A 22,764-nucleotide genomic window follows, 5' to 3' on the forward strand; every position below is an offset into this window, starting at 1 on the left:
TCCGAAAGCTTTGAGTGCGGTTAATTATTTGTCGTGCTGAACGTGCAAATAGACGACTGCTTGAAGCCGTGGGCTGCGTCCCAAACCGCGTACTTACCTACTGTATAGTAACCGAAATGCATGCATCTCGCCTACTATATACTGTAGCAGGTAAGTACGCGGTTTGGGACGCAGCCGTGCTCTCTTGTTTTCCGTCAAACAGTTGAGCGCTGCCGTGTGTGTACGTGTCCTGTCGCAAAATGTAGTGAAGACTCTCACACGACGTTAATAGTGTGATTAAGGTGTGTACCTGTCTGTAATACACCTCGATAATGCGACTAAAACAGGAATACTCCACACGTCTTAATTCTATTTGTGTTTACTTCGAGTATGACTTCAATCGGATTAAGGTCATCAATAATCGCTGTTTACATGCTCTGTTTACATGCTCGGGTAAGCGGGTTAATATCGGATTATTGTCCATGTAAACGTATCGAATGTTATTATTATTAAGTACTAATGCGCCGACAATCCCGTCAACAATCTGATACATCACAGCTGCATTATCATCACATTGCTCGAACATAGTGTGAGTTTGATTTCACAAAAATATCTGGATGCTGATTTAATACATATTGCAGTCGGGTATACAGTGCTGTGAAAAAGTATTTGCCCCCATCCTGGTTTCTTCTCGTTGTGTATATCTCATATGAAATAGTTTTAGGTCTTTCAAACGAAATTTCTTCATCAGAAAACAAAGGCATCTTAAGTGTAAACACGATAGTTTTAATTAATTTATTTTTTTAAGCAAAAAAAAAAAAGGTTATCCAACACCCATCACTAGTGTGAAAAACTAATTGCCCCCTTAATACAAAAATACTTTTTCCAGAACACTGTATATGTATAAGTGTCAAATCAGGGTTGTGTTAGTGTTAAAGAGCGGTCAGATATGGAACTCACATTGAAGACTTCAAGGTCGTGTGTTTGTTTGTATTGGTGTGCGAGTGTGTAGGGAAGTTGGGGTACTGCACTGAGGGTCTGAGATTGGCTCTGTAACAAAGAGAAGTCTGTGGATGGGGGAAAACAGCACAGAGGGAGGCGTTGTTAATCTTTTTTTTTCTTCTTAAACCGCACGCCAAAAAAATAAACACCGACAAAGATTCGACATTCCTTACAGCACAGGACTTTAATGTGAGCCTGTGATCTGGTCTGAAGTGGGTTCTTATTTATTTATTTATTTATTTATTTATTAAAAGCTTTGTCTCTGTGGAATGTTGCATCATTAATGTGACCTGAGGAAAATTCATTCTATTGATTTGTTTTTGCTTTTCGGCCCAGCGCAATAATACCGAACATTACAGAACGACGCTCAGGAAGACGGATAGTTTCATTTCTTCATAAATCGAGGCAGAAAACTCTCGCGTGGGGATTTTTGTGTCTCAGTCTGCGTTATCCTGGAGCCGTTAAGATAGGAGAGGTTTGTTTTGGACCGGCCTCGGCAGACAAGTAACACTAATGATGTTATTTCATAGCCACTAGAACATTCCAGAACACCATTCCCGAAAAGACCACGTGGGACGTTTTGTTTCAATTAGGCCATCAGGACGCCTTTTTCACAAGGTGTCTTGCACGTTCAGGAGATTAGAGAACAGTTTAATAAACAGCTGATTCTGGACCAGTTGGAGAGCTGAACCGTTGTGTAAGGAGATGTAGAAGTCTGCTGATCGTTTGGCGTACAAATAACAACAGATGAACGAATGTCTTTTACAAGATGTACTTCTAGCTTCGAGTATGTATTTCATCATCTAACGTCAAATACAACACAGACATTGTTACACATGGACAGTAATTATACACATGACTCGGTTTTATTACTTGAAGCTGTTTATTGTTTGTGTAACCTGCAGTATTCACTTATGAAAATAACTCGCGTTTATTATAGTGCCGAAAAGTGATGAACGCCGTACCAAAGCTCCTAAAGTCACACGTTTTGGTTCTAGTCCTGCAAAATGTTCATGCTACAGACCAAAAAGAAAGGAAATTATTAAGCTACAGCACACGTGGAGTTTTTCAGACTCAAGGCACTCTTCTCTTTCGTAGTATGCTATATTTCCATATTTTTTTCTTCTGGGCTTGAGGTAAATGTTCGAGGTATAACCTCGTTAATACCTCGTTAATGGCATGTAACCTGCTTATGAGCTTAAGTGCGGATAGTAATAATAAATCGGTTATAATAAAGGTCAAAGCACTTCATTTACATTAAAGATACGAGTCAAGTTTATTTACAAAGCACATGCTGTCCAAAAAGATCGAATATAATCACTCTGGTTAATAAAATAACATTTAAAAACTAAGCCGATGATAAAAAGATTTAAAAATACTATAAAACAAATATGGTAAAATAATAAGACACTCCTATCTGGGATTTATACCGAGATCGCTTATCCGTTGTGAATCATTTATAACTGCTCCAACATTACTTAACAGACAGGTCTCCAGAAAGCCTATCCCATCCGAGGGTTACTGGATCATTTTCTGTTGTTTTGGTGTAGGCTATTGAAACTGGGTTGCCTGTACAGTGAAAAATCTTCTCCTTGAATTCCTAGATGTGTGACTTGTGAGTTTTTGAGGTTTTTATATCTGCCTCGTCATTCTTTCTGAGGAAATAGCTCTGTTTTTTTCTGGTTTGGGGTGTGTGTGTGTCTTTGTGTCGTGGGTTGTGTGGTGAGTTGGAGTAGAGCATGTGTGGGAAGAAGAGTTGTCTTTCCAGTCATGTTCTTTAGAAGAGCATGCTTTGGGTCTACATAAAACTACCACTTAGCATTTAACCGGGCCGCATCAGAGGAACCGCTCTGACCTTCTACCCTCTGCTGGCCTTCACATTCCATCACCGGGTTCACTCTGTGTCGGACCCGTCTGTCTTTCTCTGTCTGTCGGTACGTCTTCCTTCACAGCCGTGCCTCTGTTTCTTTCACAGTGGCTAGACTGCGGTGAAATGTCCTGACCTGACCTGAAATGTAATGACCTGTCTAGAACTGAAACGTTTCACAATACCCTTGCTGTAGTTTTAACTCTGGTGTTAAATGAGCAGAATTTTGCAGCGAACTGCTAAATAGCAGCTGCTTGTTTTGTTCAGAATGTCTAGACCGTGAAGCTTCCTTTCTACGGTCGCTAAACAATGCCGGTGCTGTTTATAGACTAATAGAGTTAAGGTTGTGTTAAAATCTGATGGATTTATTATTGTCACGTTTTCATATAATTGTTCTATACGCATTAATCCATTTCCCCTGTGATTGATCTATTACCCCCCCCCCCCATGGAATGTGTGTAAACAGAGCTGTCCTAAAAAAGTGGTTTCAACCTTTCTCAGGATATTTAGAGAAAAGTCCCTGTTAAGGAAGGACATACCAATACGTTTGCTGAGCAAATGTGAAAACGAAACTTACCTTTGTCGTCTGTGTTTTCAAACCACAGGCATGGAAGAAGCGGTGGTTCGTTCTGCGCAGTGGACGACTGACGGGAGACCCGGACGTGCTGGAGTACTACAAAAATGACCACGTGAAGAAGCCCATCCGAGTGATCGACCTGAACCTGTGCGAGCAGGTGGACGCCGGGCTCAGCTTCAACAAGAAGGAGCTGGAGCACAGCTTCATCTTCGACATCAAGACCATCGACAGAGTCTTCTACCTGGTGGCTGACACTGAGGAGGAGATGAACAAGTGGGTGCGCTGCATTTGCGACATCTGTGGCTTTAACCCCACCGACACAGACGGTAAGGCGAACAAACACACACCGACATGTACACACTCAGGTGGGGCTTAATAAGGAATTACCCCTCTCCCCACTCCAACTTTTTTATGGATATAATGCTCTGGGAAGGCTTTCTGCAAGATTTCGGACTGTGTCTGTGGGAGTGTGTGCGCATTCCATATTAAGAGCATTCGTGAGATCGGGGACTGATGTTGGACGAGAAGACCTGGCTCACAATTGATATCCCAGTGGTGTTCAGCAGGGTTGAGGTCAAGGCTCTGTGTAGGTCCATGGAGTTCCTCCAAACCAAACTTTGTACACAGGGGCATTGTGATGCTGGAACAGGAAAGGGCCTTCCCTAAACTGCTGCCACAAAGTTCGACGCATACAATTGTGCAAAATGTCTTTTGTATGCTGTAGCATTAACATTATCCTTCATTGGAACCGAGGGTCCCAGACCCTGAAAAACAGCGCCAGAGCTTTACTCCTCCTCCACCAAACTGTACTGTTGGCACTAAGCAGTTCAGTAGGTAGAGTTCCCTGGCATCCGCCAAACCCAACCGTGTCTATCGGATTGCCAGATAGTGAAGCGTGATTCATCACTCCAAAGAGCACGTTTCCACTGCTCCAGAGTCCAGTGGCGGCAGGCTTTTCACCACTCTAGCTTACACATGGCGTTGATCTTAGGCTTGTGTGCATCTGCACAGACATGAAAAACCCATTCCATGAAGCTCCTGATACACAGTTCTTGTGCTGATGTTGCTTCCACAGGCAGTTTGGAACTCTGTAGTGAGTGATGCAACAGATTTATTTATTTTTTTACATGCTTCAGTACTTGCCAGCCTCTCTTTGAGAGTTTGCGAGCTGCTGTTGCTCCTTGATGCTTCCGTTTCACAATAATAGCACTTACAGTTGACCATGGCAGATCTAGCAGACCAATACTAAGTTGGGCGGTACCTGCCTGCCGATAACCGATTAATCAACCGATAGCGTTTAAAATGAATACTGAATGAAAACACTCAAAGTAAAAATATTGCCGAACTGTATTACAAAAATAAACAATACTGACTGTACCATGAAAATGTACTGTACTTTTTCAAAATGAAATAAATATATAAATGTCAATATATATGCAAACTTTGTAAATATTAATGTAAATATGATTTACATTCAAACTGAACCAACTAAAAATAGACACATCCAAAATGAATAAAAACCACTTCAAATAACACAGCAAAATTTACCAGCGCTAGTTTATATTTCGCCTCTAGAGGCCGCTCTCGTACTGTATAATGATGGCGCAACTTTCTCAGCCGCTCCTGCGATGGATGCAGAGAGTGTAGAGTTCTGCCGATAAACTGATAGTTCCAGCAGTTAGTTATCAGCGACGATTAATTCATTACGACCCGTTCTACTGTCGATGGAGGTTGCACGGCTATGTGCTTGATTTTATACACCTGTAAACGCTGAAATCCGTCAGTAGGTGGGCGGTCCACATACTTGTGGCCGTATAGTGTATGCACTTTCAGATGCCATGCGTAAGTCTGTTGAAACATCCATCCATCCACCTTCAACCGCTTACTCCTTTTCAGGGTCGCGGGGAAACCTGGAGCCTATCCCAGGGAGCATCGGGCACAAGGCGGGGTACACCCTGTACAGGGTGCCAGTCCATCGCAGGGCAAAATCACACACACACTCACACACCTACTCATACACTACGGACACTTTGGACATGCCAATCAGCCCACCATGCATGTCTTTGGACTGGGGGAGGAAACCGGAGTACCCGGAGGGAACCCCCGCAGCACGGGGAGAACATGCAAACTCCGCACACACAGGCCCGCGGGAATCGAACATGTTTCCTCAATTGTTGGCCAAATGACCTTTGAAAACCTAATACACAAAAAAAAAATCTCTGAATAAATTAATGTCATTAACTTACTTTCATACTATACGTTTACATTTATTTTAAATTATATATATATATATATATATATATATATATATATATATATATATATATATATATATATATATATATATATATTTTTTTTTTTTTAAAAAGTGAAGAATAAATGGTTATTATTTTCCTATAGAAGAATGTCCCAGTGTGTTTTATTCCTCTTGTACCACAGCAATTTGCCAATAATGATACTTTTTGATAATTTTTTTAAAAAAAACATGATTGTTGTGATTTTAAGGTCAAATTTTAAAAAAATGGTTTATGCGATGTTACACGCAAAAAATTTAGTTGAACTAATTGTAGAATTACCGTTAAAGTGCCTTTTCATTGGACAAAAGTGAAGCTCTATTTTTAAGACTCTCTGTCACCGAACGTGGGAAGTGTTTGTCCCAAACTGCCTGCATCCTGATGGCTTTTTTTTTTTTCTTCTTTTTTTCAAAGAAGTAATGAGATGCTGGTTTTACCGAAGGCTCGGGTTACTCCTGACCACAATAATCGCCGCATTGTGTGCAGATGAATGTGTGTAATAAGGTTTCTGGAAGGCAGAGTGTATGTGAGGTGCTCAGCCCTACAACTTTGTACCGTTCTGACATGTTTGTACAAGTTTAAGACCTTGCACATGTGTCTACACACTCACCCATCACACATAGTAATCCTGGGAAACGGATGTACGTGTACACGCACAGCGTGGCCATGTCCTGGAGATTATAGAGACGATCGTCACCCATGTAGATGAAACAGACCACCGGGCTAGTGGAGGGAACGCCACACCAAGCATGACGAGTGTTTATACGGCATGTTTACTTCCGGAAAGGTTACAGCAAGTTGGGGTTATGTAGGTGAAAATAAGAGGAAATAATGATGAATGCTGACTCAGGAGGGTGTATTGTGTGTTCTGCATAATAGCAGTTGGAAAACTTCTTGTAGGCTGCGTGTGGATTCTGGTCTGATCTAGTCTAGGCCTCACACTCGGCTCACGCAAGCGTCACAGTTTTGAATAATAGTAAGATGCGTGTTGTGAGTTCGAATATCAGCTACTCCATTGTGCAGCATCATGGCTGACCCTGAACTCTGCTGACCCCAGCTTCCTAACCAGCCAGGTATGCGGAGAACTTCTACTGCATACGGGTCTTTCTTTCTTTTGTGTCTATCTGTCTTTTTCTTTCTTTCTGTCTGTCTTTTTGTCTTTCTTCCTCTCTTTCTTTCTGTCTGTTTGCTTTTTTTCTCTGTCTTTTCTTTTTCTTTCTGTCTGTCTGTCTGTGATGCCTGTCTGAGTCTTTCTCACTCACGTCATCACTTCCTTTCTTTCTGTCTGTCTTTTTGTCTGTGATTCTGTATCTTTCTTCCTCTTTCTTTGTCTGTTTGCCCTTTTTCTGTCTGTCTTTGTGTTTCTTTCTTTCTTTTTTCCTTTCTTTATTTCTTTTGTGAGACTGTCTGTCTGTCTTTGTTTTTGTTTGTTTTTCGTTTGTTTGTTTCTCACTTCCTTTCTGTCTGTCTCTGTTTGTGGTTTCTCTGTCTTTCTGTCAGTCTGTCTCTTTCTTTCTTTCTTTCTTTCTTTCTTTCTTTCGTTCGTTCTTTCTTTTGTCAGTCTGTCTGTCTGCTTGTTTGTTTTAAGCATAATATTAAATATGTTTAAAATTAACATTTAAAAAATTGTCTTAACGCCGGTGTCGGGATGTAATGACGCGTCAGTGACGCCGGTGTTCTATAATTGCATGAAGTCATCAACAAATGCAGAAAGTTAATTGCAGTCATCCCACATTTTCTAATTGTGCCAGGTCTCATCCTAGATGCACTGATTTCCTCAGTTTGTGGAGGCTGATTGGGACAAGGCCGTCTAGTGGCCCTCCTGACCCACTCCCGGTCTCTGGCACAAGGCGTGAGCTCACAGCCCATGTGAACACAGCCATGCTGATCCCCAGACCTGCAGCTTGTAGCATAGCATAGCACATTAGAGTGAGTGATGGGAAGACAAGCATGAAGAGGGGATTTTCCAACTGCTGGGATGAATCAGCAGCTCTGCCTGACAAAACAGACAGAGTGGGGGGGATGAGCGAAAGAGAGAGAGAGAGAGAGAGAGAACAAGAGTGCAAACCTCCTTACTCAGTCAGCCTTGAGAAGCCTGCACTTAGTAGAATCAAGTTGAATAGAGTGTGTGTGTGTGTGTTGGCGAAATGCTGTGGAGTTTTGAATAGTGACTCTGCATAGAGATGCCACTCAGTGACCTTGTGAAAAGGCTCCTCTGAAGAAAAAGAAAAAAAAAGAAACTCTGGAAATAATATTTCTAATAAAAAGCCAGAGATGAACAGGAGCGGTTCTATTCACCTGTAAAAGATGGTAGTCACAAACATTTTATTTATGTGTTACACAAACACTTGAATTTTTTGTGCATGATGATTATGATGCACCGTAATTGGCTTTGACTCAGAGCTCTGTGTGTGTGAGTGAGAGAGACATTCTCTCAGGTACATAGAGATGTGTGCTGCCCTTCAGAAGCATGATTCATGGCAGCTCCGTGAGAAACGAGTCAGAGCCACAGTACTGTGTGGAATCTACATACAGAATATAGACCATAATCATGACTGTGTACCACCAGTGTTTAAGACCCACCTCCTAATCCAGTCCACAGGGCTCCTCCAGACATTCAGCGTTATTCTTTAATATCATGTTAGATATCAGTATCAATATATAATAGGTTATTGAAATTACTTTGGCCTTGTCCACATGTCCATGGATATTTTCAAAATATTGAGTTGGGGGGAAAAAAAAAATCCCATCCACATGAACAGCATTTGGAAATGCATATGAGGGTGCAATAATAATATATGAGAGTAATAGTGAAATTGTGGGTTGGTTAGTTAGTTTTATTGTCCACAAAGTGGAACTTGGCTTCACCATACAGTATAAACAAGGACATCAACACAGCAACCTAGAAATAACAAAGCAAAAGTACATAAGTATAAAAAATCTAAAACTCAAACGTTATACTTCGACATACACACACGCATACGGGCATGTGAAAAAATAAGTACACCCCATGGAAATTGTTTGCTTTTTTGACATATTTGGACAAGCAAACGTTTGATCCTCTTTGAAACAGTACATATTAATGAAGTTGATATACTTGAACTTAAACCACAAGGAAAATGGGCTTTTTCAATCATTTATTCAACAGAAATATCAATAGATGTGATATTCCTCTTTGGAAAAAGTAAATACACACTTGTCCTCAGAAGTTAGTATTGCCCCCTTTAGCAGAAATAACTTCTTGTAGGCGTTTTGTGTAATTGTCCACTAGGCTTGCTGGAATTTTTGACCACTCTTCCATGCAATATTCTTTCAGTTGCAAGATGTTTTGAGGGTTTTCTTGCATGTTCTGCCCATTTCACATTTAACCCCCCCCCCCCACAATGGGATTAAAATCTGGGCTTTGACTAGGCCGTTCCATAACCCTCCATTTCTTCTTTCTGAGCTATTCCTTGAGGGAGTTGTTAGTGTGCTTAGGATCATTATCCTGTTGAAAGATCCACTTTCAGTTCAACTTGAACTTTCGGACAGATGGCCTCACATTATCTTCAAGCACTCTTTGATATGATGCAGAATTCATAGTTGAATCAATGAATGCAAGCTGTCCAGTCCCTGAGGCAGCGAAACAACCCCAAACCATAACATTTCCACCACTGTGCTTCACAGTTGGTGTGAAGTGCTTCTCCTGAAAAGCTGTCTTTGGTCTATGCCAGACATGTCTGCTGTTACTGTGACCAAACAACTCTCTTTGATTCGTCAGTCCAGAGCACATTATTCCAAAAGCATAATTACACATTAACTGTAGTAAATATGTAATTAACATTATTTTTTTCTAGTACTGCATTTAGTATCCTGAACCAAAAGTTTTGGTCTTGTTTGTGTGTTTTGTAGACTCGGCGAAAGCGTCTCATCAGTCTACAATGGGTGGAGGTTCGGTGATGGATGTACCTCCTCGATCTGGGCTGATGGGATCCTCCTCACTGCCCAGCGTGCCCCCTCCGTACCAGCCTGTCAGCGTTGGACATCTGGACTCCTCCTCCAGCCTGGATGACACACAGGACTACCTGCTGCTGCTCCACTGCGAGAGCAAGAAACCCGAGCCCAGCAGGTAAGAAGAGGAAGGATGGATGAGATGCTGTGAATGCACTGGTGGATCTAATGGTTAGATTTTATAGCTAGATGGATGGACGGATTAATGTTCTGAATCGGTGGATGTTACGAAAGGACGGATGAACGATCACGAACCTTTTAGTTTTAGAATAAAGTGCTTTTGCATATCAGAGTAATTTAGAGTGCAGTGCCATGGCTGGTGATATCACTTCACTGTATCGCTTACAAGTTCCAGCTTGACTTTTTAAACTCTAGAAAAGACTTTGTTTTGTATTGGCTATGAATAGTTGTGACTTAAAATCTGTCAGATGGATGTCTTCTAAACTATAAACACTCGAGCACTTGGAACACCGATGATGGGCGATCATGAAACAACCAAGCGGGCACCGTTGAAAATCTAATAATGAGTCTAGCCCAGATCTAGTCATGGTACGGTCTGAAATATTTATGCCATGAGAACCTAGTCTAAAAATATCACCGTTTCACCAGCCGTTTGAAAACGTCCGAGCCAGTGGTGCAAGTTAAAGGAAACGTTGGAGTTATGAAATCTTTGATACCCTTGTATACATACTATATAGATATAAGCTTGCTAGGTAATTTAGCTAATTAGTCACTATAGCTTTTCAATTCAGTTCAATTATAGTGCTTTTAACAGTGGACATTGTCTCAAAGCAGCTTTACAGAAATATATAAACACAGGATACAGATTTTAAGTGTGTGGATTAATCCCTAGTGTGTGGATTAATAGCTAATTAAAATACTTTTGATTCCCATGGTGTATAAATCAGTGAGAATACGTTTGTCTACAGCGAGCGGTCACGCCACAGGCGTAAATAAGCTATCTTATTGCCATGTTGATGTGGCTGTTCAAGAAGAATGTAGATAATGTTGAAATAAACAAACACCAATCCACATTCAGTGTGCTATAGTTCTTCGATGACGTGTCGGTGTCTCATAATTATTCATGAGCCTGCGTGTTCTTATCCTATGAGAAGATGCTGTCTCTTAATTATTCAGGACAGCACGTAGTGTTTTCCTACAGATGTAGTAGATGAGAGAGGCGTTCAAATGGGTCGGAGGTGTTTGTTTCAGTGGTGTAAGAGTTCGAGTGTGTTTTCTCGGGAGAGCTAGGAGTATTGGAGAGAGGTGGACCTCGGACTTGCTCATGAAAGCGTCTAAACAATGATGCGGTACTCAGTCCCAAGGACTTTTCCATCCCTTCAAATGAGGTATGTGTCTAATTTTTAACCATGACGGTTTTACTTGCCTTTTGAGCTAATGAAACCGCTTTAAGCTTCCTGGGTCGTCGCGTGTAAAACTATGCAACGAGAGATCGCATTGAAGGGACGAGCTTTCCCTCTTTTATTCATGAGAAGCTCGAGCCTATTAGCTAGCTACCAGTACGACACTCCTCCCATCCACGCTGCCTCCGGTTTTATTTTCTGTTTTCCTCCATAGTCACGCCACAGGCTAAAAGTTCAAATAGATAGGGCAGAGGACCTACACTGCTATATGTTGTGTCCATTTAGCCCTGGGGATTCAGGAGGAGAGAAGTCCTCTGCAAACTTTTTGTCACTATCCATATTTACTGTGAGTGTTCTGAAGGCTCGCCTCTCTCTTCCTCATCTACCTTTCTCTGCCACGCCCACTCCCCCTCCCTTCTTCGCACAGCCGTCCACGCCCATTTTCTAAAAACATTGCAAGGTAGACTTGAGCTGAAAGAGGAAGGTTTCATGACCCTTTAAAGCTACTCTGCAGGTTTGTGGGTAATGTGTTTTTATAAACTGAAACCGTAAGTGCTGCTGTAAAAATGTCTTGTGTTTAAGATGCATTGCCAGTTATATTTTCCAGTCAGTAATCAGTAACCTAACCTCCTTGTGTCATAATGTTAGTGTTTCCACTATAGTGTTAGTGTTGCAGTGTCATCTACGAATGTCAGGGGCCATAGATGTCATCTAAGGCCATTTTGAAGCTAAAGGAAATTTAGGAACATGAGTTTATCCATGACTGTGTGTGTGTGTGCACTATAGTGCTAATGTGGCTCTGTCTGAAAGCGGGCTGGAGCAGGAATACCTGCTCTTGGAGGAGTGCGAGAGCAAGGCTGCTCCTCCTGACAGTCCGTGAGTGCACAGCATCAGTGTGTGTTTGTGTGGTGTGATGCGTAATTGATCGAACAAAGTGTGATGAGTGAGGAAACAGACACGAATTTCTGTGCATGGACTGATTAACCTTTAACCGATGACACCAAGTACAAATTTTCTACACTCAGGTCATGTTTGTGTACACAGTCCGCCACTTTTTTTTTTTTTTAAATTGTTGTTACATGGTGCGATGCCACATTTGGTTAAAAAAAAAAAGTGTGGTTAAAAAAAATAATGTACCATCATCCATCTACGGTCACAGCCTTAGAACAACGAGGATGAAGTTGAGTCAGAACTGGCATACGGACAGTAAAGTATCTACCTCACGGTTAGCTGTATCATGGTTATCAGAGTTACAAAAAGCAAGATGGTTGGCATTTTTAAGCACATACTTTTCAAGCAAATACCTTTCTTGTGTCTCCTGTTGACTTGTTTTCTTCTCATACCTGCACATACACACGTTTCAGATGTATAAATAGAGAAAATTTGAAAAAATTAAATAAAATTTATAGATACGCAACCAGGCACGTGTATGCATGGTGAATTACTAACTCTGCCAGTGCTGGCCTGTAAGGAATTCCAGACTAAAACATTAGCTGATGTGATATAACAAAAATAATTGCTGTCACCTGCTCTCTGCATAGTGGTGATGCCCAAACCTGTTCTCGCTTTCTTAGACACGAGTGCTCCAAGTCTACCTCCTCGGAGCCGGACTGCAACGACAACCTCCCATCTCACCGCACGCCCACTTCCTCAACCTCTACAGCCAAGCATGCATCAGTCAACGGCTTCTTCTGTTCCCAGCATGCCAGCATGCCGCTGTATGACTCGCCTCCGGCGCGGGGGGCCAGTGTTTCGATCGAGCCGCAGGCTTTGTACCAACTTCCCCGCAGCCGGTCTCAGGACACGGTGCTGCTGCCCAAAAGCGCGTCCTTGTCAGGCACCATCGACTCCGATACTGGCGACGTCTACGTCTTCAACACACCTGCGCGAAAGCCCTCGCTTGAGGCTCATCTCAGGAACACGTCCGTCAGCTATGACATCCCACCCGCGCCTGGCAGCAACAGTGCCTATCAGGTGCCCCGCACGGCCGGGGGGGCGGAGGCCTCAGCCTCCGACGTAGTGCCACCTCCTCGGCCGCCCAAACCCTCAGCGGGGCCGGCGGCCGACCGCTCGCCCACAGACAATTACGTCGTACCTAGGTCGGTGTCGGAGACGGACTCAAACTACTGTGTGCCTTCAGGGCCGGGAGGAAGCAAAACTCTCCGGAGCAACACCATCGGCCCCGTGGATTCCTCACGCCTGCGCAAAGGTAATGATTGGGAAACCGAAACTGAGCTATTCTATTTTGCTTTTACCAGAAGCAAAGTTCTAACATTTTAAAGTCCAAAAAGGGGGGAAGTGTCATTCCAGCTGCAGCACTGGATACTCTTACGATATGTGGTTAGAAACTGAACTTGATTGAGCCTATGTCCTTTCCTCTACAGTACAAAGCTGTCCAACAACTTTAGAAAACAAATCACTGCCTGTGTGAGGACAGGACATTTAGCTAGCAAGGTTTTAGATATTTTACTTACACAACATGAACTTTGCAGGAAGACAGGCAAGGTTAAAAAGCATAAATATAAATTTATTTATTTATGTTCTCCCCGTGCTGCGGGGGTTTCCTCCGGGTACTCCGGTTTACTCCCCCAGTCCAAAGACATGCATGGTGGGCTGATTGGCATGTCCAAAAGTGTCCGTAGTGTATGAATGGGTGCGTGAACGTGTATGTGATTGTGCCCTGCGATGGATTGGCACCCTGTCCAGGGTGTACCCCGCCTTGTGCCCGATGCTCCCTGGGATAGGCTCCAGGTTCCCCGTGACCCTGAAAAGGATAAGCGGTATAGAAGATGGATGGATGGATAAGCATGTTCCTAAAAGGCCAATTTTATTTATTTATTTATTTTATTTTATTTTTGGGGGGGGGCTGGCTAAAATTGAAGTACAGCAACATTCGATGATTTTTCCCAGACGACCACAGAAAGCAGGATTCATATGTCATGTTTGTCCCAAAGTTCAGGATTTCTATGCTTTGCATATGCATATATAGATTGCTGCATATTATTTACTGATTCCCAAGATGTACACATGCAGTAAGTGTTCTGTGAGTCTGTGCTGGTGTATTTATGTTCTTATTTAGTTTTTTTGTTTTTTCCCTTCCCACATTTCTGCAGATTATGGATCACAAGACTGTTATGATATACCCAGATCTTTCCCTTCAGACAGAAACTGCTCATTCGAGTTCAACGAACCCTTCAGCAACTATTTTGTAAGAATAAATACTATGTGACTTGTAATCAAAGGGTATTTATGCGAAGAATAGTCTTTGTGCAAATGATACTTCAAATAATGGTAGAATTTCTGATTGATTTTTAATATTGTTTCTGGAGAAAAGGAAAGTGTCACTTTTTGACCTGTTCCTCCTACAGAAAAATAAAGGCATGCTGCCTGTAGGGAACACTTCGACCGAGGAGCTGGATGAAAACTACGTGCCTATGAGCGCAAATTCCCCGTCACATCAGCGCTCGGGTAGCCTCTCCGAGCTTATCCAGGAGCCCAACTATGTGCCCATGACCCCGGGCACAGTGGAGTTTCCTTCCCTGGGGAAGCAGGTGCCTCCTCCGGCCCACATGGGTTTCCGATCAAGTCCCAAAACACCTCCACGAAGACCAATGCTCATCACCGACTGCCAACCGCCACCTGTCGACCGAAACCTCAAACCTGACCGCAAAGGTAAGCTGTGAGGTGTGTGTGTGTGTGTGTTAGGGGGGCTGGCTGTAGATGTGTGTGTGTGGCTATGCTGTGAAATTGGCTGCTTAGTTTAAATGTAGTTAAATGTCTTGCATCTTCACCACTCTTATAACTCTCATGCTCGTTGTTTTTCCTACTAACATGTGCTGGCTCATGTTTATAAACCTCTCAGTAGTTTATCAGTAATTATGTACTAATGCTACTTCCATCGAGTGTTCAGTCCCTAACGTTAGCACTAGCTCACATCTTCAGTGCATCTCCGCAGTTTAACCCAGGACACCTGCACTAGAGAAAGAAACCTTTCAGCCTGTGCAGCGTTCCCATCCTGCTCGTGTTGCAGTGCCTCTTGCCTTTGTTAGCTCTCAGCATCTGACCTGACTAATGAAAGAGGGTTATTGTGCTGTGTCTCAGATCTCTGGGTATGTGGCAGCCTGACCGTGCTGTTAGCCTGGAGCGGTCACCTCTGTCCCCATTGTCTCTTTCTTTTTCAAAGGCTTCTTTGTTTGGTCAGGCCAGGAAGAGTCTGCTACCAATCAATAAGATGTGTTTTATTTAAAAAAATAATAAATAAATAAATAAATAAAGCCCACTGTTTTATGCAGTCATATTTTGGTGTATACTCTGCAGAGATACTGACGACATGCTGTTTTTATTGGTGTAATCATGGGCCAGGCACAGTGATATTCTCATCACAAATCTCTTTCTCTTGCTTTGCCACATTGCTTACTAATTCAGAGCAGATTATAGCTGATTCTTGGTGCATACGCAGGGTTAGTTAGCTTGTATGAGCTGTGCTGGGAGAGATGTGGCGTTTTCATTGGATAATCACAGGCTTCTCTTTCTCTGTCTGTCTCGTTGCTGTTTCTCTCTCTTCTTTTTTTCCTTTTTTTTTTTTTTTTTTTTACTCCACTTTTTTTTTTGTTCATATCCGGGTTTTCGTTTACTTAAATCAGGCATACACTTGTTGATTTTAGAAATCTTAGTCTTTGGCACATCACATTGCACGTTTGAATCGCTCGTCATGTACCACAAATGCCTACGGTGTGTACACTCGCACTGTATGTGTATGTGTTCCTGTGCCGAAAAGATTCATCTCTTCCTTTTGATCATGATGGGATTAAAAAGTAAAAATACACAGCCAGATTGACCACATAACAGGCGAGGTCGAAGTGAAGAACACCATGGCTCAGAATAGTGTCCTTCATGTTGTTGTTTTTTTTTGTGTGTTATAAGGTGTTAGTTCATGTCTACCATGCCCATTAACTAGCCCTACAAAAAAAAAAAAAAAGGCTACTTTTAGTTTCTCTCTGTGTCTGAGTGGGGTTCATCCACATTCCTCTGGTTTGTTCCTGTCTTCCAAAAGCATTATTTTACATTATTTTAGTTAGCTAGCTTTCTAATAATCCCCTACCACGACACACTAAGGTTGCTATGATTCCCTCAACACACTGTACCGTATAGCGTATTCATTTCTGTGGAAATAAGTCATTGTTCAGTTGCAATATTGTTAATTGGTAACAAAAGGGTGTTATCATAATAATCTGAAAGAAATTGACCAGAAATAAATAAATAGGCAAAGTACTTGTGTTGATGACTATGGAAAGTTAAATGCAGTTTTTACATATTTTTTTATTTTGATTTTTTTTTATTATTATTTTTAGGTTTGGTGATCTCCAAACAAAATCCTGCTCATTTATAATGAAAACAAAGGCTCTTTAACTTTAGAGGTGTGCTGATATACAGAGTTTGCCAGCCAATCAGAAACACATACGTGTAATGCTTTTTGCAGCACACTCTTGGTGGTTGTTTTTTATTTTTTCTTTTTTTTTTTTAAACCAGGCACAATGCACAAATGGAGGAAAAAAATAAAATCAGTTCAACTTCCTACAATCGTCTGACAGTTCAGTTGGAGATTAATTGGGCAGTTGATTGAGCAGTACCGTTAATATTGCATTTTAGATTAAATTGTATTTTTTAGGGAAAGAAAAGGGCTGTAAACTGCCCAGCAAATTGGAACATCTTTTAGCGCTTTTGTTTTTTCATCGAACTTTTTAGGGGGCTTTCACACTGGCAGTTTATTCCGAAACAGCACGGTTTGCATGAAAAATCGGTAACATGAAAGCCGTCATGCAGACCAAGAAGCGCACCGCGGTACCAGACCCGAGGCTACACGTCGGAGGTGGTCTGTGTTCGGTTGCACGAATGGAGCCGCGATTCCCGTGACCGTGAACGCAACTGGTACTCGGGTCCGCACTTGTTCAGGAAGTAAAGTACCTGCGCATGGGTTTTAGCCGATGACGATGTCGTTAGTTTCCCCGACACACGTACACCATGGCAGGGGAATGTTGTGGAACACAGATGCGGTACACTGCTGCTCAGAATATCTGCTGCGCAGAATAGCACCAATATAGTTAAAAAAAAATGTATGGCGAGTTGCATTGTGTTCTCCATGATGAAGTGATGAGGTAAGATATACGCGAATGCACCGGGGTTCGATAGAATCAGCGTCTGAAACAAGACCAACGCTACGGGGGGGGCACCGGCAAAACTTGCCCAGTGTGAAAATCACCTTAGACTTCCGTCTAATGTCTGTCTCTGACATGTCTTTCTTACTGTCTTGTATCAGATGTCCAGTTTGTAGCTGAAGTTCTGTCTTCTTTTGGGTCTGTGTGTAGTTCCTCACAGATTGTGGTGGATTTGTGTCTCTTTTCCTCCTGCTCTTGCTGTGTTGATTGCTGTAGCTTTTCACTGTTGCTGTTCTGTACTGGGTATCGGGGCATGACCACGAGTGAGCGCTGAACATCCTTAAGCGCCGCCGTGCGTCCGAGCCCATGTCGCTGCGCCGTCGTCGTGCGTTCTTTACTTCCAAGATCGTGTGTAACTTTGTGCATGCTGTGTTATATCCCGAGCTTCAGGGGAAGCCCTGCCTGTTGCATGACTTGAGTGCATGATGAGTTGTTGCCATGGCAGCAGTGTGATACATATCTGTGCAGTAAACGTGTAAGAAAGTGTATAGGAGCGGAGGAAGAGGAGGAGGTGGCCACGCTTTTGCTACACTGCATGGGGGCGAGATTTTAAAAAAAAAAAAAAAAAAGCACAGAAATAAAATAAAAAAGTTCATTTTTGCAAGAGAGGCATGTAACAAAAACAAGTTTTCTTTCATCAATCAGGTCAGAGTCCTAAAATAATCAGAGCTAATCGGCCTGTCGGTCTTGAGCGAACCGACTCTCAAACCATAGGTGATTTCTCAAGACGTCGTAAGGGTAGGTACCTACACAGACCGCCAATGTGTTTACACTCTCTTGTCTGTCTGTCATCTGAACTTTTCTCAACACTCCACCTAGCCGAGGGTTTCGGCTTAACCAGCATCAGAAGAGGGAATGTTACACTTCTATATTATAAATGGTTAATAGATGTTTTCTTGGGTTTTTTTTTTTTAGGGGGCGGGGGGGGGACGACAAGTGCCTATATTAATAGATAAGCAAAAAAAGCAGTGGGATTTAAAGTTTGTTTGGGCTAAGTGAAGGATGAATACTAATAATTACAAAAAAAAAACACTCACAAATACTAACACACCAACCATACCTGTACAGTGTCTTTCATAAATATTCTCAGCTTTTTCACATTTTATAGTGTTACAGTCTGGAACTGAAATGGATTTATTCGGAGGTTATATATAACATGAATCTACACCAAATAGCCCACCAATATTGACGTTTGGGGGACAAATCAATATGGTTTGTAAAACTATTTACAAATCAAAATAGAAGTTGTGATTGCACAAGTATTCACTCACATTGCTATGAAAACAACGCTGACATCAGAAGTCACATAATTAGTTGGAGTGTGTAAATGATGCCATGTGCTCTCGATTCTAAATAGACCTGTTCCTGGAAGACTCCACAGCACGATAGAGAACTTACCTAAACATAACAGCACCATCAGAACATGTCCGGGAGAAGGTTCTTGAAAAGTATTCATCAGTTTGGTTACAAGAACCATCCCAAACTAGTAAATCCGGTGTTAGAAATCGGAAATAATACGGCACAACCGTGACTCCGCAGAGAAGGTATTTCAGAGAAGCCAGTCATTTGCATTCAGTTCCAGAAGTACATGTGCAGGATCATTGTGTATTCACTGACAAATTACTACACAAACTCCCATATATCTTAACCCCAGGATCAGCCGCTCAGCCGTAACAGCAACGTCTCTGAGTGCATCTGTGAGGTTGTTGATGCTAGTGTTAAAAGTTAAAGTGTTAAGTTCCTAATGAGCTCAGCTAAGAGCTTTGAAATGCTGATAAGTAGTGTGTGCTATCTGTATCTTCGCATGTTGGCACCGAATGATGTAGCTTTCAGATGATGCTGTATAGCCATGGGAAAAGTGGCCTCCACCACGGTTGCCACGGAGCGAGAGTGAATACTGTGAAATTGATTGGGGATATAGTTTCTTCTGCTGCTGAGTTGTTGTTTTTTAAGAATATTTTTTAAAGAACTCAGATTTGGGAATTACACTTTTCAGTAGGATGACATTGCTGTACACTATATTTTTAATGATTTGAACATGTGCTTTTCCAGTTAAGAAGTCGTGCTGGTTTCACTGGTCATGACTGTAGGTTTTTAAAAAATGTTGTTGTTTTTTTTCTATTAAAAAGACAGATCAGATGAATATGGGTAATTAATTTGCGAATTGCTACATTTTATTGTACCAAGTCAACCTGATTCAAACTTGTTCTTCATACAACAGCTCCCTCTACAGGCAAAAACAAGTCACATCACAATATTCAGTAGTGCTTCTCACATGACAGGTTTCTCCCCTTTCCTACCACACTTAATTCACTTTTGAATAGAGTTGAATCCATTTAGATTGGATACCACTTCAACATGGAGTCTCCTAAAACTTAGAAAACTTAGACCCAGAGAATATGTCCTGTATATATCATGTATTCTATTAAACAAGCTCCACTGACAAAAAATTAGTCACATTCACCAATAGCAGTGCCGTCTTTCACAATGGTAAAAAAAAATGCGCCATGAGTGTAATTAATCATAAAAGCATATACTCAGTTTGTCTCATATACTCATGACTAATCAGAGCACAACAAGGACACACTGATGTTACAGCATGACGACTGTGGAGTTGGACTGGCCTGCAAAATCAACAAACCGCAATCCCTTAGAAAACCTGTGGGGTTATTTGGAACAGCGAATTCAAGCTTAATTGAATCCAGTAGGGCTGGGCGATATGATGATATCGATATTATGATAAAATATGACACAATATGCAATTTGTAAAATCTTTTTGTTCATTTTTTTTTTTTTAATCATTACAAACTGGAGGCAGGTAAAGTCATGTTGATAGTATCTTGAGTATGGTAACAAGAAAGTGCAGAACACGTATTTCCATTGTGGTGCAGTGCTGTTAAAATTGTGTACGTGATCTTTAAAATGGTAAACGTCAACAAACAAAAAAGAAAAATTACAAAATTTTTTTTAAACAAATGTCTTTTTTTTAGTGTTAAATATTTCGAATATAATATAAAGAATTATAATATTAAGAATGTAAATAACATGAATTCAAATAGAAGCATATTTAAAAAATAATCATAAAATAATAAATCACGTAAATAATAACTTTACATGTGATTTAATAATAAATATTATTTATAACAGCTTTCTGAAAATGCAGAACTGCTGTATTTGCTGGCAGTTTGAGAGCAGATCATGATGCATATCGTGTATCGTAGAAATTTCCTCTCCGAATTGTGACGTGATGATTTTTGTCATATCGCCCACCTCAAGCATCCAGTCAGTGGAAGAGTTAACTCTGTCTTTGAGTTCAAATTGACAGGAAGTACCTCGGGACACTGGTGGACAGGATCGGCACAGTAATTACGGCGAGGGGAGACTTAATCAAGCGTTAGGAAATAAATGATGAATGCGACACGTTTTTTGTCCGGAGAGCTTTTGTTAAGTTGATCATAAAAATGATGAATCTCTGGGATAGCTGCTTCTTAACCTAATTAAAAAAGGTGAATAAAGAAATATTGTAACCCTTGTGTTATATTTGAATTGTTTGTGTTGTACAGTTTGTCAGTGTGTAACATGCTTTTGGTGCCTGTGTTCTAGCCAAGCCCGCCCCCTTGGACATCAAACCAGTCCCTGAGTGTGAGGAGTTTATTACACCAGTGCGCTCACCCATCACCAAGTCCTTCACCCGGGAGTAAGTGACATTCATGCCGCTCTGGTTAGAAAGTCCGCCGTCAGTCCAGTTTCAGCATCTGCTGCTGAACTGAACGGCGCATAGCAGGGTTCTGCATGGCACAATAACTAACTACTCATCCAGTATGGTAGCGTTGTCCTAACTCATGATAGAGCCAATCTTTTTGTTTGGTTGTTTCACATTCATTTCATACTTTAGTGCTCACAAATGAGGGTGTGATTGTGGTAAATTGTGCTTCTCTTTCTGTTTCTCTGCCTGCTTTTATTTTAAACTGCTGAGGTTTAGTGGAACATGGTCACCCAAACAGATTAATGTATCCTGAACATTCTTTCTGTGGGAATGTGAATGGATTTTATGTGTGTCTCTGTGTGTCTCTGTGTGTGTGTGTGTGTGTGTGTGTGTGTGTGTGTGTGTGTGTGTGTGAGAGCGAAAGTGTGTTTGTGGTTACACCTGTTTGTGTGTACCAAATGAAAGCAGCAGTGTAAAGGTTGTTGTGGTCCTCAGCCCATCCAGGTTCCCCAAGGTTCCCAGGCCACCTTCGGTGCATAGCACCGCCTCCAGCACCGACTCCGAGGAGGGGGATGAGAATTATGTCCCCATGCAGTATCCTAATATGCCTGCAGATGAACCAGTATGTAACCACAGCACCACAGCGCTTCTCCATCCTTCTTTAAAAAGAATAAATAAATAAAATAAAAAATCCATATATTTTCATCTCAAAATATTTATTAATATTTTACATGCAATACTAAATCATTTTAAAGATTTAGTAATAAAAAATACAAAAATTATTCACCGGTGCTGGATGACTCTTAAAGGTGAGAGTTTTTTAGAAACTGTAAAATGTTTCCCTTGGTTCTCCCAAACCTCCTTGATGATTAAGATAATATAATATTTAAATGATGGAAAAGATTATACAGGTGTTGTAATGAATGCACAAGAATCACTTTCTACTGCATCCTCCTCAGATTGATCAGGCATTCTGTACTGAGGTAGTCAGTGTCCACGGCAGAAGGACTCCTCTTATCTTTCTTCTTCTTTTCATTCCTTCAGTTCTTCTTGTACTGAACAGTTCAGTTCCCATCTTCACACTCCTGCTCCACCAGAGGCTTTTGGGGTCTCATAACCTTTGCTGTTGCATGTTTTTGCTGAATCTAATTCCTTTGCTTGGACCTGTTTTTTTTGTGGTTTTTTTTTGGGTTTTTTTTTTTTGGGGGTGGGTATGAAGCCTAATAATACCCTTTCTAAAAAACATACACCTCATCAAAACATTTTAAAGATGTAAGGACTTGGTATGTAATTGTTGATTGGGATATCAGAACTACCTCAAAGTCTTCAAGTGACTTGGCAGGTTCAGGATGTTTTCTTTTTTTCCTCCATTCTCATAGCATATTTGATTCTTTGCTTGTCAACTTTGCTATCTTTTCTAATTTCTGTCCTGCATTACTGCTTGTCATCATGTTACCCTTTCTTCCAGACTCTCTCAAGCTTTGTTTGTTTTTTTTTTTTCTCATTGTCTTTTTTTTTCTTCCCCCCCCATCCTTACCATCCTTTCCTCCACTCTGTAGAGAGGAGTCCTTCTACTGCACAGTGCCCATCACCCCGGTTAAGAGGGAGGTGGTGGTGGGTCTAGAGCACGTTGAGGAGGTGAGCAGGGTGGCTAGCGCTTATCTGTAACAAGTATGGACTTGGACCGATTTGGTTTGATAGATAAAAGTCCAGTCAAGGACTCGTGAATGTCAGCGAGCAACCTTTAATGAAGATATCATTTGATGTTTT

The 22,764-nt window shown here is 41.5% G+C and overlaps 1 protein-coding gene across 8 annotated transcripts in view; it reads left to right on the forward strand.

Moving 5' to 3' along the window:
* gab1 (GRB2-associated binding protein 1) overlaps positions 1-22,764 on the forward strand; it is a 78,368-nt gene that overhangs the window by 47,130 nt on the left and 8,474 nt on the right. For 2 of the 8 annotated variants that reach the window (XM_053622050.1, XM_053622055.1), the window contains 9 exons: positions 3,454-3,751; positions 9,611-9,827; positions 11,860-11,949; positions 12,648-13,282; positions 14,187-14,281; positions 14,442-14,745; positions 17,934-18,026; positions 20,892-20,985; positions 21,490-21,616. In XM_053622050.1, the coding sequence (XP_053478025.1) occupies positions 3,454-3,751; positions 9,611-9,827; positions 11,860-11,949; positions 12,648-13,282; positions 14,187-14,281; positions 14,442-14,745; positions 17,934-18,026; positions 20,892-20,985; positions 21,490-21,616 (1,953 nt within the window). Of the gene's footprint in view, positions 1-3,453; positions 3,752-9,610; positions 9,828-11,859; positions 11,950-12,647; positions 13,283-14,186; positions 14,282-14,441; positions 14,746-17,933; positions 18,027-20,891; positions 20,986-21,489; positions 22,633-22,764 lie in introns of all 8 variants that reach the window. The other 6 variants (XR_008385625.1, XM_053622051.1, XM_053622053.1 and 3 more) reach the window with 6 other exon arrangements.

This window comes from Ictalurus furcatus, chromosome 3, assembly GCF_023375685.1.
Source record: "Ictalurus furcatus strain D&B chromosome 3, Billie_1.0, whole genome shotgun sequence".
In the NCBI taxonomy this organism is placed as follows: domain Eukaryota; kingdom Metazoa; phylum Chordata; class Actinopteri; order Siluriformes; family Ictaluridae; genus Ictalurus; species Ictalurus furcatus.